Consider the following 16329-nt stretch of genomic DNA (forward strand, 5'->3'; position numbering starts at 1 on the left):
TAGTACTACTACTGCAGTGAAAATCCTCTCAGCTTGGTTACTGTCACACAAGGTCTAAAAGCCCTTCAAAGAAATGATATCAAAGAAGATGGAAATTACATTTTCCCACACCCCCTATGAGAAGCAGATTTCTGCTAAGCAGTATCATCTTTTGTAATAGAATGTTTATTTACCACTAGAGCACAATGATTTATTAATCATCAGCTACTGGATGTCAAACATTTGGTAATTTTGACATACAGTATTAGAGAGGAAACCCACTACATTTTTCAATCAGTATCAAGGAATCTTTTATATGCACCATCCCACAGACAGGATAGCACATACAGCGGCCTTTGATATACATGTACCAGTCATGGTGTTGTAATAGAATGTTTTCTTTGTTTAGTGACACCACTAGAGCACCTTATCAAGAAATATTTTGTTTTCAAAATCTTGATTAGCAATATTTCTAATCAATTGAAAATTGATTAGAAACTACTGTTTTAATGTTTAAAAACTGTGTAGCAATCTCTGAAATTTGTGTAGCGAATTACTTCAAGATACTGAACAAAATGTTCACTGCTCATTAGTTATTGGCTTTTAAAATGTCAAATATTTGGTAATTTTGACATACTGGTACTCTTCAAGAGAAACTTGCTACATTTTCGCCAATAGTAGCAACAGACAGGACATACCACAGCCTTTGATATTTGATATATTGAAAAACCCTGCCACGGGTGTTTGATCTTACAACTCGAACACATATGAGCTCAATCCTGCCTTCTTGTAAAACAATAGGTATAACAATTTATTTTTGGATAGCAATAACTTTTTTAAACATACCTTTAATACTGGACCATTATGTACAAAGCATACTCTTAGGGTTTTTGCTACCATCTCTCATCAAAAATATAAATCTTATGAAGGCTGCTTTTATTGACATTGTTTTTCCCCATTTTATAAGCATATTCTGGCAATAACACCCTCCCCACATCCAGCATATGGTTTGTACACTCTTGAAAGTGTTGATAAAAACAGTCACTATCAATAAAATTATTTTATATTTAAAAAAAGAAGAAAAAAGATCAATCCACTATCATAGGTTCTTCTTTATGTTGATGCTTTGCTCTGAAGTAAACGTCTTTGGTGAGCATGGAGTAAAAACAAGGCGACTGTTTCTTTGCGTTGAGCCGTGGGTCACTGTGTCCAGACTGGTACTCCAGCGCCACTTTGCTGACCACCCGCGTCAATATCTTGGTGAGAGACATCTTCTCCACATCAGCCAGTTTCATGATGTCGGCGAGACATTTCACAAACCACGACCCTTCCGCCGGTCTTCGGAATGCAAAGTGACCTGCAGGTAGAGAAATTGTTTTAATTAGAAATATGCAAAGTGACGTGCAGGTAGTGAAATCGTTTTAATTAGAAATATGCAAAGTGACCTGCAGGTAGAGAAATCTTTTTGATTAGAAATATGCAAAGTGACCTGCAGGTACTGAAATCGTTTTGATTAGAAATATGCAAAGTGACCTGCAGGTAGAGAAATCATTTTGATTAGAAATATGCAAAGTGACCTGCAGGTAGTGAAATCGTTTTGATTAGAAATATGCAAAGTGACTTGCAGGTAGAGAAATCGTTTTGATTAGAAATATGCAAAGTGACCTGCAGGTAGTGAAATCGTTTTGATTAGAAATATGCAAAGTGACTTGCAGGTAGTGAAATCGTTTTCATTAGAAATATGCAAAGTGACCTGCAGGTAGAGAAATCGTTTTAATTAGAAATATGCAAAGTGACCTGCAGGCAATGAAATCATTTTAATTAGAAATATGCTGTTAATAGCATATTTGTAAATATTCCAGTACTGACTTGGGGCAGTTGGGCAGACGACAAGAAAGTCTTTAAAGCTATACTAACACTGTTAATAGCATATTTGTAAATATTTGAGTACTGACCTGGGGGTGTTGCATAGATGACAAGAAAGTCTTTAAAGCATGGAGCTGGAGACACTGTCACATCCATGATGGAATCTGTTACATCCATATCCTTCACGACTTCAACACCTCGGTCCAGCTTCTGGCCACGACACGCCTGCAAGTAGATGTTAGCCATAAATCAATGGGTGTCCATGCTGAATTTTCTCAGGGCGATCGAAGGATGAAAACCCCCACAAACCTCTGTGCAGGATGGCTCAAAATGTGATTATATTCTTAAAACAATGGTCCTGGAGTAGTGTTGGGAATCAGTGGGAATTTCAATTAAACAACCGATCAACTCTCAACTACACAAACGGTTAGAATTATACGAACGTAAGAAGGATTTTAATTTTATCATCCATTAAAGGTGTTTGTAGGAGATATCGCTGGCACTATAATTTACGATATCTCGCTTCTTATAATCTTGATTGGTCAAATTTTAATCACAAGACAATGTTTTGTTACGTCACTGTGTTTGGTTCAGCGCTAAACCTACCATTAGTGACGTCACGCCACTGCCGTTCTGCTAGTTAACGAGTCTACCGCTGACATTCAACCCACCTTACTGACATTGTTTACAACTGTTGCAAATGAAAAGAATGATAATGGATGATAAAAAGAATATCCCCCTCATGTCTTGTGACATCATAATTTATCAGCACTCATTGATAAAAGTATAAAATCCTCAGCAAGCCTGAGATTTCATACTTTTATCAACTCGTGCTGATAAATTATGATATCACAAGACACTCAGGGAGTATCCTTTATATAACCATCAAGCACCTACTGTCATGTTCACCGGAATACACCGTACAAATCACTAGTTTTACTGTTTGATATTGTTTTTTCTTTATGTACATGTAAACAAACACCAATCCCAATATATTTACATCAATTCCTTCATCTATAGTCCATTCCACAGGGAACGCCTTTTTTCATTCTATGGAATTTATTACAAGTTATTTATTTCTGAGCCGACTGATTTTTAAACTGTACACAAAAATAGTATTTTTCTGCTATTTTCAAACTTTTACTTTTCTTCTTACCGTACATCCAACAAAACTGATATATATATATTTTTAAATGTTTTATAGGATGATGCAATGGACTATAAACTGGAGGAACAATTACAGTTAACATTTTCCCACACAATCGATTATGGCTGTTATAACTGATCATCACATCAATAGAGCCAAAGTGATCAGTGACTGATCACTGGAACATCACTATCATGGATATTTTGTGACAGAAATTTTATAGAATAGTTTGGGTTTTTTTGTTTAATGACACCACTACAGCACGTTGATTAATCAATCATTGGCTATTGGATGTCAAACATTTGGTAATTCTCACTCATCATCAGAGGAACCCGCTACATTTTTCCTAATGCAGCAAGGGATCTTTTATATGCACTTTCCCACAGGCAGAATAGCACATACCACAGCCTTTGATATACCTGTAGTGGTGCACTGGCTGGAACGAGAAATAGCCCAATGGGCCCACCGACTGGGATTGATCCCACACTGACCACACATCAAGATGATTAAAATGTAGTCGCAAATCAATTCTGCAACACCTTTTGCAACTACACTGCCTATTGCACTGCACATTTTGATGGCCATTATTATTCAAACCTTGCTGTGAAAACAACTGAGGGGAGTAATTAATTGCTTTGCATCCATTCAACTGACTGGGTGTGTGGGGGTGTGTGGGGGTTCTCGTTCCAACTAGTGCACCACAACTGGTCAAAGGCCATGATACATGCTTTCCTGTCTATGGGAAAGTGCACATAAAAGATCCCTTTCTGCTAATAGAAAAATGTAGCAGGTTTCCTCTGATGACTGTATGAGTGAGAATTACCAAATGTTCGACATCCAATAGCCGATGATTCATTAATCAATGTGCTCTAGTGGTGTTGTTAAACAAAACAGTTTTGTTTTTAATTGCTTTCCTAACTGAGATTACGGGAAGCCATTTAAGATACTTACTGCGTGGTCTTTCACCACAAAAACGGACCAATACTCATGCATTTGGAATAATTCAGTGGAAGATTTGCTATCAGTTGCAAGCACAATATTTACTTACTTAACACATCGTTAATATAAACCAGTGAGCTTCTATGTTAAATATCGCAGAAATGTGATATGGTCAACCTGGTCACACTAATTGCAGGCCATAAGTATACACATGAATCTGACCTCAAACTAACAATCAAATTGAATATAAAAAGGTATATTATCCACATGGTTTAACATAACAGAGTTAATAAAAACCATATGAAGCATGTGTAATAACAAGTGTAATGACGTAATTTTGAGAAGCGACATCATGTTATGATGTTGCTTCTCCAGTCCTAGCTCAGACTGTATTTGAAATATGATGTCATTTCGTCGTCTTCTTCTAGCTGTGGTTAAATTTTTTTGAGATGGTTCTTGTTATTCTAAAATAAATAACAATAATAATATGGATAATAAATAAATTATTACACTTGTGAGTGAGTCATACTGATTTTTATTAAACTTGTGTCTGGATTCATACATGTATTACCCTCATTCTCGCTTAGGCAATACAAAAACTATGACACTTGTTTTGTAAAACTACAAGTTTGTATAATAATCTCTATTTATGTATTTTTATATTAACTAATAATGGACTGAAGAAGGAAAAACAACTGCACAAAAATATTGCTGCCATATGGAATCTAGGAACTCTCCTAGTAAACCACTAACCAACTAACAACTAACCCACTGTCCTGGACAGACAGCACAGATAGCTGAGATGTGTGCCCATGGCAGCGTGCTTGAACCTTAATTGGATATAAGCACGACAATAAGTTGAAATCAAACCAAAAAAGAAAGTAAAAAATGAAAACAACTTAAATTGTGGAAGCTCAAACATACTGGGGTACAATGTATTTGGCAATCAATATGCTAATACAGATTTCTGAAAATGGCGATAATTTTTTTTCCATGTAAGTATAGTTTGCGTAAAGCATTTTTTATTCACGCATGGCATCATTTACAAGTTCATGATGGGTTACGTAAAAACAAAATGGGTTTCCGGAATTTGTTTTTGTGTAACCGATAAATGGTTTAATTACCAGGGTTTCTAGAATTTCTATAAAATCCACTAGCCATGGGATCAGTGATTTAAAAAATTTACTAGCCACTATTAAAAATTCACTAGCCCTACTTTAGTTAATACAATTTTACTACTAATAATAATGTCACCTAGAGAGGGAGCAAGAGCTTAAAAACACTAAAATTGGGGGTGGGGTGGGGGCAGAACATTCATATTTACTTTTTTTCACTAGCCGTCGGGCATAGCAATAGTAGTTATTTACTAGCCCAACACTGAATATCACTAGCCATGGGAGTGGGGCTACCATAATCTAGAAGCCCCGTCTGGCATAGCAATAGTAGTTATTTACTAGCCCAACACTGAATATCACTAGCCATGGGAGTGGTTTTAGAAGCCCTGTCTGGCATGGCAATAGTAGTTATTTACTAGCCCAACACTTAATATCACTAGCCATGGGAGTTGGGCTACCATAATCTAGAAGCCCTGTCTGGCATGGCAATAGTAGTTATTTACTAGCCCAACACTGAATATCACTAGCCATGGGAGTTGGGCTACCATAATCTAGAAGCCCCGTCTGGCATGGCAATAGTAGTTATTTACTAGCCCAACACAGAATATCACTAGCCATGGGAGTTGGGCTACCATAATCTAGAAGCCCCGTCTGGCGTGGCAATAGTAGTTATTTACTAGCCCAACACTTAATATCACTAGCCATGGGAGTTGGGCTACCATAATCTAGAAGCCCCGTCTGGCATGGCAATAGTAGTTATTTACTAGCCCAACACAGAATATCACTAGCCATGGGAGTTGGGCTACCATAATCTAGAAGCCCCGTCTGGCATGGCAATAGTAGTTATTTACTAGCCCAACACAGAATATCACTAGCCATGGGAGTTGGGCTACCATAATCTAGAAGCCCCGTCTGGCATGGCAATAGTAGTTATTTACTAGCCCAACACTTAATATCACTAGCCATGGGAGTTGGGCTACCATAATCTAGAAGCCCCGTCTGGCATGGCAATAGTAGTTATTTACTAGCCCAACACAGAATATCACTAGCCATGGGAGTTGGGCTACCATAATCTAGAAGCCCCGTCTGGCATGGCAATAGTAGTTATTTACTAGCCCAACACTTAATATCACTAGCCATGGGAGTTGGGCTACCATAATCTAGAAGCCCCGTCTGGCATGGCAATAGTAGTTATTTACTAGCCCAACACAGAATATCACTAGCCATGGGAGTTGGGCTACCATAATCTAGAAGCCCCGTCTGGCATGGCAATAGTAGTTATTTACTAGCCCAACACAGAATATCACTAGCCATGGGAGTTGGGCTACCATAATCTAGAAGCCCCGTCTGGCATGGCAATAGTAGTTATTTACTAGCCCAACACTTAATATCACTAGCCATGGGAGTTGGGCTACCATAATCTAGAAGCCCCGTCTGGCATGGCAATAGTAGTTATTTACTAGCCCAACACAGAATATCACTAGCCATGGGAGTTGGGCTACCATAATCTAGAAGCCCCGTCTGGCATGGCAATAGTAGTTATTTACTAGCCCAACACTTAATATCACTAGCCATGGGAGTTGGGCTACCATAATCTAGAAGCCCCGTCTGGCATGGCAATAGTAGTTATTTACTAGCCCAACACTTAATATCACTAGCCATGGGAGTTGGGCTACCATAATCTAGAAGCCATGGGTTTATGCAAATTTTCAATTATCAGAATCCTGTAATAATGTGACATAAATTGTGGAAACATTTTCTAAAACGTTTACAGACCTGGACAAAGACTAAGCGGGGCTTTCCAATAAGCTCTGGACATTGAAAGTCACTAAAAATTTCCATGAGTTCTACCGTCCGAATGGGAACATCAGTACCAAAGATGGTGTCTTCCCGGACACTTGCATTATCATGCCGAATATACATCTGTTCATCTCCATGAGAAGAAAAGGCAATGGCTATGCAGTCAGAATTTTGTAGGACATTTTTGTCTTTAGCAACTGAAAACATAAATAAAATAAATGATATATTTTTAAAAAATGCACACACACAATTTTCTGAAAAGAATTTAATATAAATTTAAAAAAACCCCAACAATTTACCAGTAAGAACAACTCTTGTTAATATCCTTATGAAGACACAAAGGTCATTTCAAACATAAAAAAAAGAAAAAAAAAGAGGCCTATTGGCCCATAGAACTCTGCTATTTAATTTTTAATTTTGTCAATAGAAGATAATTCAGTCATTTGTAAAGACCATCTTAGAATATCTATGTGTCAAGTTCAAGAATGATCAAATTAAAACTGTGAAGTACCAAGTTACATATATAGACTCTAGAAGAATGACTTTCAAATTTTCAATTGAATTTTTTTTTTAAATTTGATACACATTAAAAAATTATTAATTTCCGATATATCTATTGTTTGTAGAGAGTGACCCAGAGGACCATTGTACCAAGTTTCAGAATAATCTAACTGAAACTCTATAAAAAGATAGACTTCAAAGCAAAAGTTGACGGACAAATGCGACAAATCAGTATTAGAAAAGCTCCATTGATGAATGTCATAACAGAGGTAAAAAAAATATTTAAATCTTTTAAAATTTAAAACTTGGAGAAAACAGACTTTGAATGTTTTCAAAGTTAAACTTTTATTTACATTTGTCAAATTTAATAAAAATTCGAAAATATCTCTCTATCAATATGTGAGGACTACCCCGAAGAATCATTGTACCAAGTTTCAAAACACGTCAATCAAAATTCTAGAAGAAGATAGACTTTTAAATGTTCATTGTTTAATTTCAATTTAATTCTTCGTTAATTTAGCAAAACTTCTAAATTTGCAAAATATCTCTATTTGTTTGTGAGGACTGCCACCGAAGACTTATACTATCCAATCAAAACTTTAGGTGAAGATAGACTTTTAAATCTTCAAAGTTAAATTTCTGTTTAAAATGTTTAAATTAAATAAAAATTCACAGAATCATAGTACCAAGTTAAAGAACTATCTGATCAACGTTCAGAAATTTGCATTCAGTAAAAGATAACTTTTAATACAGTATTATAGTAGAGGTAGTAAAAAGTTTGTTTTGTTTAACGACATCACTAAAGCACATTGTTTTTTTAATCATCTGCTATTGTATCTCAAACATTTTTGTTAATTTTGACATATAGTCTTAGAGAGGAAAGCTGCATAATTTTTCCATTAGTAGCAAGGGATCTTATATATGCACCACTCCACAGACTGGATAGTACACACCAGGCCTTTGATATACCAGTCGTTGTGCACTGACTGGAACAAGAAATAGCTCAATGGGTCACCGACGGGGATCGATCCCAGATCGATCATGCATCAGGGGAGCACTTTATCACTGGGCTACATCCCGCCACAGTAGAGATATGATTAATTCTGACAAACGTGTTGAGTTAGAATATTCTATCGACTTGCATAATGTGTTGAGTTAGAATATTCTATCGACTTGCATAATGTGTTGAGTTAGAATATTCTATCGACTTGCATAATGTGTTGAGTTAGAATATTCTATCGACTTGCATAATGTGTTGAGTTAGAATATTCTATCAACTTGCATAATGTGTTGAGTTAGAATATTCTATCAACTTGCATAATGTGTCGAGTAGAATATTCTATCAACTTGCATAATGTGTTGAGTAGAATATTCTATCAACTTGCATAATGTGTTGCATGCAAAGAAAGAAATGTTTTATTTAACAACGCACTCAACATATTTTATTTATGATTATATGGTGTCAAACATATGGTTAAGGACCACACAGATATTGAGAGAGGAAACCCACTGTTGCCACTTCATGGGCTACTCTTTTCGATTAGCAGCAAGGGATCTTTGATATGCACCATCCTACAGACAGGGTAGTACATACCACAGCATTTGATATACCAGTCATGGTGCACAGGCTGGAACGAGAAATAGCCCAATGGGCCCACTGGCGGGGATCGATCCCAGAATGACCACGCATTCAGTGAGTGCTTTACCACCCGTCCCGCCCATGTTGCATGCAAGCCTGAGTATAACGACAACTGATAATTACTGGATTCCAGGGCCCACTTCATCTCACTGGCCGTCAAATCCTGAGCAACACGTATGTCTGTAAATCCGAGATGTTTAAAGGCTTCCTTGAAAAGCTGTGTATCATTTTCCGCACCCGCTCGCTGGGTGGTGGCCTCGAACTTGCTGTTTGTGATGATCACAGCGATACCACGTGACCGGTGGCTAAAGTCGTATTCATCCGCCAGATCCATAACAACGGCCTGTGATGAGGCTTCATGCGTATTTGGTCTGAAATAAAACAAAGGGGAACTGGAACTATAACATAATTTGATCTCTTCAAATCACCCATAAGTGTATTAAAGGGACAGACCATAGTTTCAGCCCATGAAAATTAACACTAAGTTTGGTTAATCTACAAACCTGTAACACATTTGGATAAAGTTACAACAGAGTGAAACTTGAGTCTGTGAGTTTGAAATGGTGATATACCCTCTAAAAATAAGACTAAAACTCGACTCCATAACTGTTTCTTCTCAGATGCATGTGCATTTTAAAAAATATGAGAAATGCATTTGGTGATATTAAAAACACAAGGATGACCAAAAACACTTTGAATGCATGGAAATGGATAATCTAAACAATAAAATCTAAGTGAAGTATGATTTCAGTTATTAAAAATGGCTGTAATAGTAAAAAATATGCCTTAATGTTTAAAACCTAGGGAATGTTCCTTTAATGAAAAAGATATATATATATATATATAAAAGGTATTTTCACTCACTTAATGTAGCTTGCCACCTTGCCGATAAACTTTCGCCCTAGTGCCGCGACTGAAAATAAAACCCCAGACAAATATGGATCATGGACATTTAAATAACTGTACAAAATAAGCATTTTGAGAGTATTGCTAAAACCTAAAAGCCAAACTTAGTCTGTTATTCTACTTGATAAAGCTATATGCAAACTGTTTGCTCGATATCTTTAATCCAAATAACAGGCCATGAAATAACCTGGGTACAGATTAACAATAAAAGACAGAATTTGTAACTCAGGGCCATACCCTATCAAACTCCTAGGTGGGTGGGCACTACTTTTTATAAACAAATGAAACACTATACAAATTAAACCCCCAAGATGTGTATGCTATTTTTTGGAGTAAAAAAAAACGAAAAAAAAACCTGAGATTCTCGGGGGGGGGGGGGAACTGCCCCCCTCCCCCCTGGAGGGTATGCCCCTGTAACTTACACCTATAGATTATCAATATGACAAGTTAAAATAGAAGTTTATCAAATTTACAAGTCTTCTTATTGTTACCATTAAAGCAGTTCATGGATAAACACGCTAAACATTTCACAGGATTCCATGCTTCCACGAATCCCAGAATATAGGTCGGAAGTCTCAGATTATGAGACAGAATACAGAAAATATTGTTTAAAGGGACATTCCTGAGTCTGCTGCAATTTTTAAGATGTTATCGACTAACAGAGACATTTTAACGATTGTAATTACATACCGAAAATATTTTTCTGCATAAAATATTTGTTGCTGTATATTAAACATGTTTCTGATCATTCTAATATTTGAACTAGGTTAAATTTCATTTTATTTCCTAAAATGTTGTTTTTTCATACGTACGAAATTATTTGAAGACAAAAATCCAGTTTGGGCTTTTTGGAAATTTTAAGACGACCAGAAACACAATGAATATACAGACACTGATATTCTAAACAAGAAAATATATTTAACATGTAAGTTTAATCGTAGAAATATTTTATTAGTCGGAAACATCTTACAATGCAGAAAACTTGGGAATGTCCCTTTAAGTATAAGTATACATTTACTAGCTGTAAATAAATTGATCTTACCATGCATGTCAGCTGAATCATCTGCCATAACAAAAAATGTCTGATGTCTACGAATCAAGATTGTGTAGTAGCCGTAGTACTCTCCTTAACACTGCAAATGAATAAATTAATTTAAAATACATTAAAATGCAAATTGGCAAAAAAACATATATCTTTTTGGGGTTTTTTAATAAACAATATTTATTCAATAAATGAAGTAAATTGGCATCTGGGCGGTAGGGCTATATACCGTAAATGCCTCTTTACAAGATGTTACAAGTATTTAAATTTATAAAGGAATGATAAACATAACACATAACATTACAAAAGATTATTTTAGCCATTACATACATGTATAGCTGTATATGAATAAATATGAACCACACAGAATTGTGTGTTAATGGTTTATTCACATAAAACAGAAACATGAATGATAACCTACAGCCCTCTACTTTGTGACCAAAATTTACCTGCTAAAACTTCCAAAAACTTGCACGTCATTTTTCAAGAGACATATATATTTGTAAGTACAATTATCTCATCTACTATTTAGCTTAAGATTCTGTTATAATATATAGAGAATAATACATGAGTTTCTGTTTGATACCATTTATCTTACAACGAGTTGTTTATACACGTATCCAACGAGCGGAAGTTGAATACGTTTTTAAACAACGAGTTATAAGATAAATGGTATCAAATGAACACGAATGTAGTATTCTATTTCTGACATACCTAGAAACAATGAAAATGTAAACAATATAATGAACTAAATTATGTTGTTACAGAACGTAACTTAACTGGGTCATGGCGTATGGATACATGGCTTTAAGCATTCATACCACGTCATAACCAAATCACTACTGTACTAACAGATCCGTTTTCCTTAAAAATAGAGCACTCTAAAAGATTAGCCAACCACTCGGAAAATGAAATTGATGAAAAGTGCGCATTTTAATGCTGCAAAGCAATGTAATAATAGAGCTAATTTTGAATTTGAATGACGTCACTCTACATCTCCTTACAATAACACTAAATTGGGTCATGACCTCTCAGAAACTATCTCCACCATACCTTGTATAAGATTTTGATACACAACGGTGATCTCCTACACGAGTGTGTAAGAAAATTCCATGATGCTCTAAAATACATCTCACAGGTCGTAATTTGTCACACACTGTGACAGTGTCCCAATCCCTCCCTTTACCTCCTGCTATAGCAGGCTATAGTTTTTTTTATTGCAGCACATATTTGTTTTAGCCTGCTATTCATAAAAAATAACAGCAGGCCATATTTTACTTCCTACGTTTTTATTTTGAGCACTGCAGTATAGGACTTTTTTTTTTTTTATTAGGTACATGTAGGAATAGCCAAAGTCATGGCAGCAGATTTCCAGACAGTACATACCACAGCCGTTGATGTCCCAGTGACGTACACTGGTTGTGACACAGGAAACATGTTGTTTTCAAAATCCTGATGAGTGTTATTTCTAGATAACTGAAAATTGATTAGCAACTACTGTCTATTGTTTTAAAATTAGGTAGCGATCCCTGAAAATTGTGTAGTGAATCGCGACGCGATACTGAACAAAATGTTCCCTGGTGACACAAAAATACATGGGTCCATAACTTTAGAGTGACACTGATAAAATCCCGTGTCCCATCACACTTCAGACGAGTGCTCTACCACTAAGCTATACATACATGTCCGCCTACCATAAGAATACCTCAATGCAGTATATATAATATACTGGATTAGTGTTGGGAATCATTTGGAGTTTCGCCATTGATCATTGTTCATCAAGATAAACGTCTCTGGCACAATATTTATTATTGTGATGTTTATTGAGGTCCAATAGATGTCAAAATGTTAAAAAACGGACTGTAGATTGATCATTGGTTGTAATCGGTTTACACCAAACAATCAACTTTTTGATTATACAGTTGCTTAAAATTATAAGAACATTGCACCTGTTGTCATGTTCACTGAGATAAATCTATACAATGGCGTAGCAGCAGCAATGGTTTATATATACATATATCGTCAACGTCCCTAACTGCGTTATGCTTCAAATTCTGTTCACTTTGTTTTCTCGTGCACGGTTCGCGCAATCAACATCCGATTTGATGTCATCGGCATGTTGTTCATTTATGAGGTTTTTCTTCAGAGTTCAGGAACATTTTTATAAACAATAAAGTTGAGAAAAGTAAGTATCTAAATACAAAACTTTACAAACCCCTAAAACCATTAATTTTACTAAGTTGTTTTTGTTTATTCCTTAAAATTAGAATAGTATTTCCGTAAATATCGTATTCGTGCTTTTGTCGTTAGGTGAACGCAGTTTGGGACGTCGATGGTACATATATATATACCATCGACGTCCTAAACTGCGTTCACCTAAAGACAAAAACACGAATACGATATTTACGGAAATACTATTCTACATTTTTCAGCTACGATACGTGAAACAAAATAGATTTCAATCAATTAACGTAAAAAATCAACAACGTGGGTGTAAAACAAATCCATTCTAGTAAATAAAAGTGAAACACCCTCCGTTAAACAGGAAAGGGTGCGGCATTTCTAACTGCGTTCTAGCGCATGCGTTTTCAAAAAGTATCGAACATCGCATGTACGGTTCGTCATTTTTCATTTTTAAGGCCACTACATGAACAAATATATGTTTCTTAACTATGCACAGTTGACAAACTCTTTGTTTAATATTTTTCTAAAGGAAATTTTTTATTTGCCAACGTTCTGGTACAGTCCGCGTTTTACCAACACCCACCGCTAACACTAATTATTGTCAATTCTGATAGGCATTACGTTCATACCAGTGAATAGTTTGTAATTATCATTTTATTTACAAATTGATTCTTAATTAACACAATTTATATATACTACTCAAAAGAATTTAAGGGTCAGACGATATTTTCGACATTATTTTCTGAATGTCAGTTATATTAGCTAGACCATAATGTCACGCATGGTATTGTTCCATTTTGACGAAAGTGGGTCTAAGCAACTCATAAATGAATTAAAATCCACTGTCATTGACACTGTCGACTAGTTCTAATGGCGAAAACATGCTTACATTTGCACGTAAATTAGGGCGAAAGCGAAAGGTCTGCTAAGTACCCATAACTTGCTTTTTCACAAAGCGCTTCATTTGCACGCTTTGCACGTGTATTCCATGTTCCCAATGCTGAATTTCCGTATAATTGGAGCTTGCGTTCATGTACGGTGCACACTCCAAATTCGACAATGGTACGACGTCAACTGACTATCGAAGATCGAGGAAGGGCTATTGCTTGGCTTCAGGATGGCAATACGCAAAGAAATGTTGCTCTGAGACTTGGTGTCAGTCAGAGTGTCGTTGGCCGACTGTGGCAACGGTACCAAGCAACGAATTCTGTTCGAAATCGTCCACGTTCGGGAAGACCCCGAAGCACTACAAATAGAGAGGACCGCTACATCACCAATATGGCTCTACATCAACGCACAACCACTGCACGCCGATTACGTGACAATCTGTGGACTGCGACTGGAACTCGAGTGTCTGATCAAACCATACGCAATCGTCTGAGAGCCAATAATCTACGCTGCCGTCGCCAGGCTGTTCGACCACCACTCCTACCACGTCACAGAACGGCCAAACGTCACTGGTGCACGCTTCATCTGCAGTGGCAACGTGTTCAGTGGGGTCGAGTGATGTTCACTGATGAGTCCAGGTTTAGTCTCCAGTTCAACGACGGTCGGATTCGTGTCTACAGACGTCCTGGGGAGTGCTTCACTGACGTTAACGTTAGACAACGTCACTGGTTCGGTGGTGGCAGCGTCATGGTGTGGGGCGGCATCTCTATCCACCACACGAACCCCCTCTATGTGGTGGATGACAATCTGAATGGAATCCGCTATCTGAATGAGATTATCCGGCCGTTGGTTCTCCCAGGCCTTCAGCAGATTGGCGGCGGGGCAGTTCTGCAGGATGACAATGCCAGACCCCACCGTGCCAGGGTGGTAACGGACTTTCTCAGACAACAAGGTATCACCAGGATGGATTGGCCAGCATATTCGCCTAACTTGGCCCCAATAGAGCACGCCTGGGACGAATTAGGCAGGAGAGTTCGGGATAACCATGCCCCTCCGGCCAACCTTCATGATCTGGGTCAACTTCTTATGGTAGAGTGGCAGGCCATTCCCCAAGAGTTCTTCAGACGTCTGATCAACAGCATGAGGCAACGATGTGTCGAGTGTATTCGTGCCAGGAGTGTATTCGCGCCAGGGGTGGATTCACACACTATTAAACGAATGTTCTAATGTGTAAAATCCATGTTTGACAACCTTCAACTTTGACAGCATGACATGTGACTTTCTTGTATACAGTGACGTTTATTTGTGGTTTTTTGTAAATATGGAACAATAAATTAAATGTTTGGTGTAGTTTACATCATCAATCTAATACACTCTGAAACTTATTTGGTTATAAATTTTTGACCCTTAAATTCTTTTGAGTAGTATACTAAATATTATGTTATCAATGGATTATTAATACTATTCACTAAAGTAGAAGCACAAACATGTAGCATACATTTTTCAGATCGAATATAATAATTGAAAACAAATTCTAACAACAGGGTGTTAAACATCATAAAAATTAAATGCTTTGGCCCTGTTGGTCTACACATGTGAAGTCATGTGACACGCACCGAATGTTAACTCATCTTTCTCCATTTTAAGTCAATTTCTATGAGTCAAGTGGACCCGATATCGGTAATTTTAAGGAATAAACAAAAACGACTTAGTAAAATTAACAGTTTTAGGAGCTTGTAAAGTTTTGTATTTAGATACTTACTTGTTTGAACTTTATTGTTAATGAAAATGTTCTAGAACTGTGAAGAAAAACCTCACAAATGAACAACAAGCAGATGACAACAAATCGGATGTTAAGTGCGCGAACCGTGCACGAGGAAACAAAGTGAACGGAGTTGGAAGCATAACGCAGTTAGGGACGTTGACAATATATATATATATATATATATATATATATATATATATATATCTATATCTATGTGTGTGTGTGTGTGTGTGTGTGTGTGTGCCCCCCACCCCTTTTGGCACCTTCCTTCGCCACCCCTATATATAGCCAGTAGAACCTAAAATTATAACTAATATATTTTGTATGTTATTTTCTTAAAAAATTAATGGTTTAATTGACAGGCTAATTGTCTACTGAAAGTAAGAGCTCGCACCTTAATTACATCATTAGTGATTAATTAACGTTACACTTACATAATATAACTTTTCTGTGTCGTCTTTATCACAGTCCAAATGTCACTTCACATGTCCCAAATAAAACTCAAATGTTATAAATAATATCTGATAAAAATAACGTAAGAACTATTTTAGTTTTGTT

The 16329-nt window shown here is 36.6% G+C and overlaps 1 protein-coding gene across 1 annotated transcript; it reads right to left on the reverse strand.

The window, feature by feature from the left end:
- Positions 1-474: 474 nt before the first annotated feature.
- Positions 475-16329, reverse strand: LOC121380116 (caspase-3-like). The gene is made up of 7 exons (XM_041508888.1): positions 16206-16329; positions 10935-11025; positions 9851-9899; positions 9110-9357; positions 6823-7043; positions 1935-2070; positions 475-1336 (listed from the first exon to the last, which is right to left on the reverse strand). Exons 2-7 carry the CDS (start codon positions 10960-10962, stop codon positions 1068-1070), a joined length of 951 nt encoding a protein of 316 aa, XP_041364822.1. The 5' UTR covers positions 10963-11025; positions 16206-16329; the 3' UTR covers positions 475-1067.

Source organism: Gigantopelta aegis, chromosome 8 (genome assembly GCF_016097555.1).
Source record: "Gigantopelta aegis isolate Gae_Host chromosome 8, Gae_host_genome, whole genome shotgun sequence".
In the NCBI taxonomy this organism is placed as follows: Eukaryota; Metazoa; Mollusca; class Gastropoda; order Neomphalida; family Peltospiridae; genus Gigantopelta; species Gigantopelta aegis.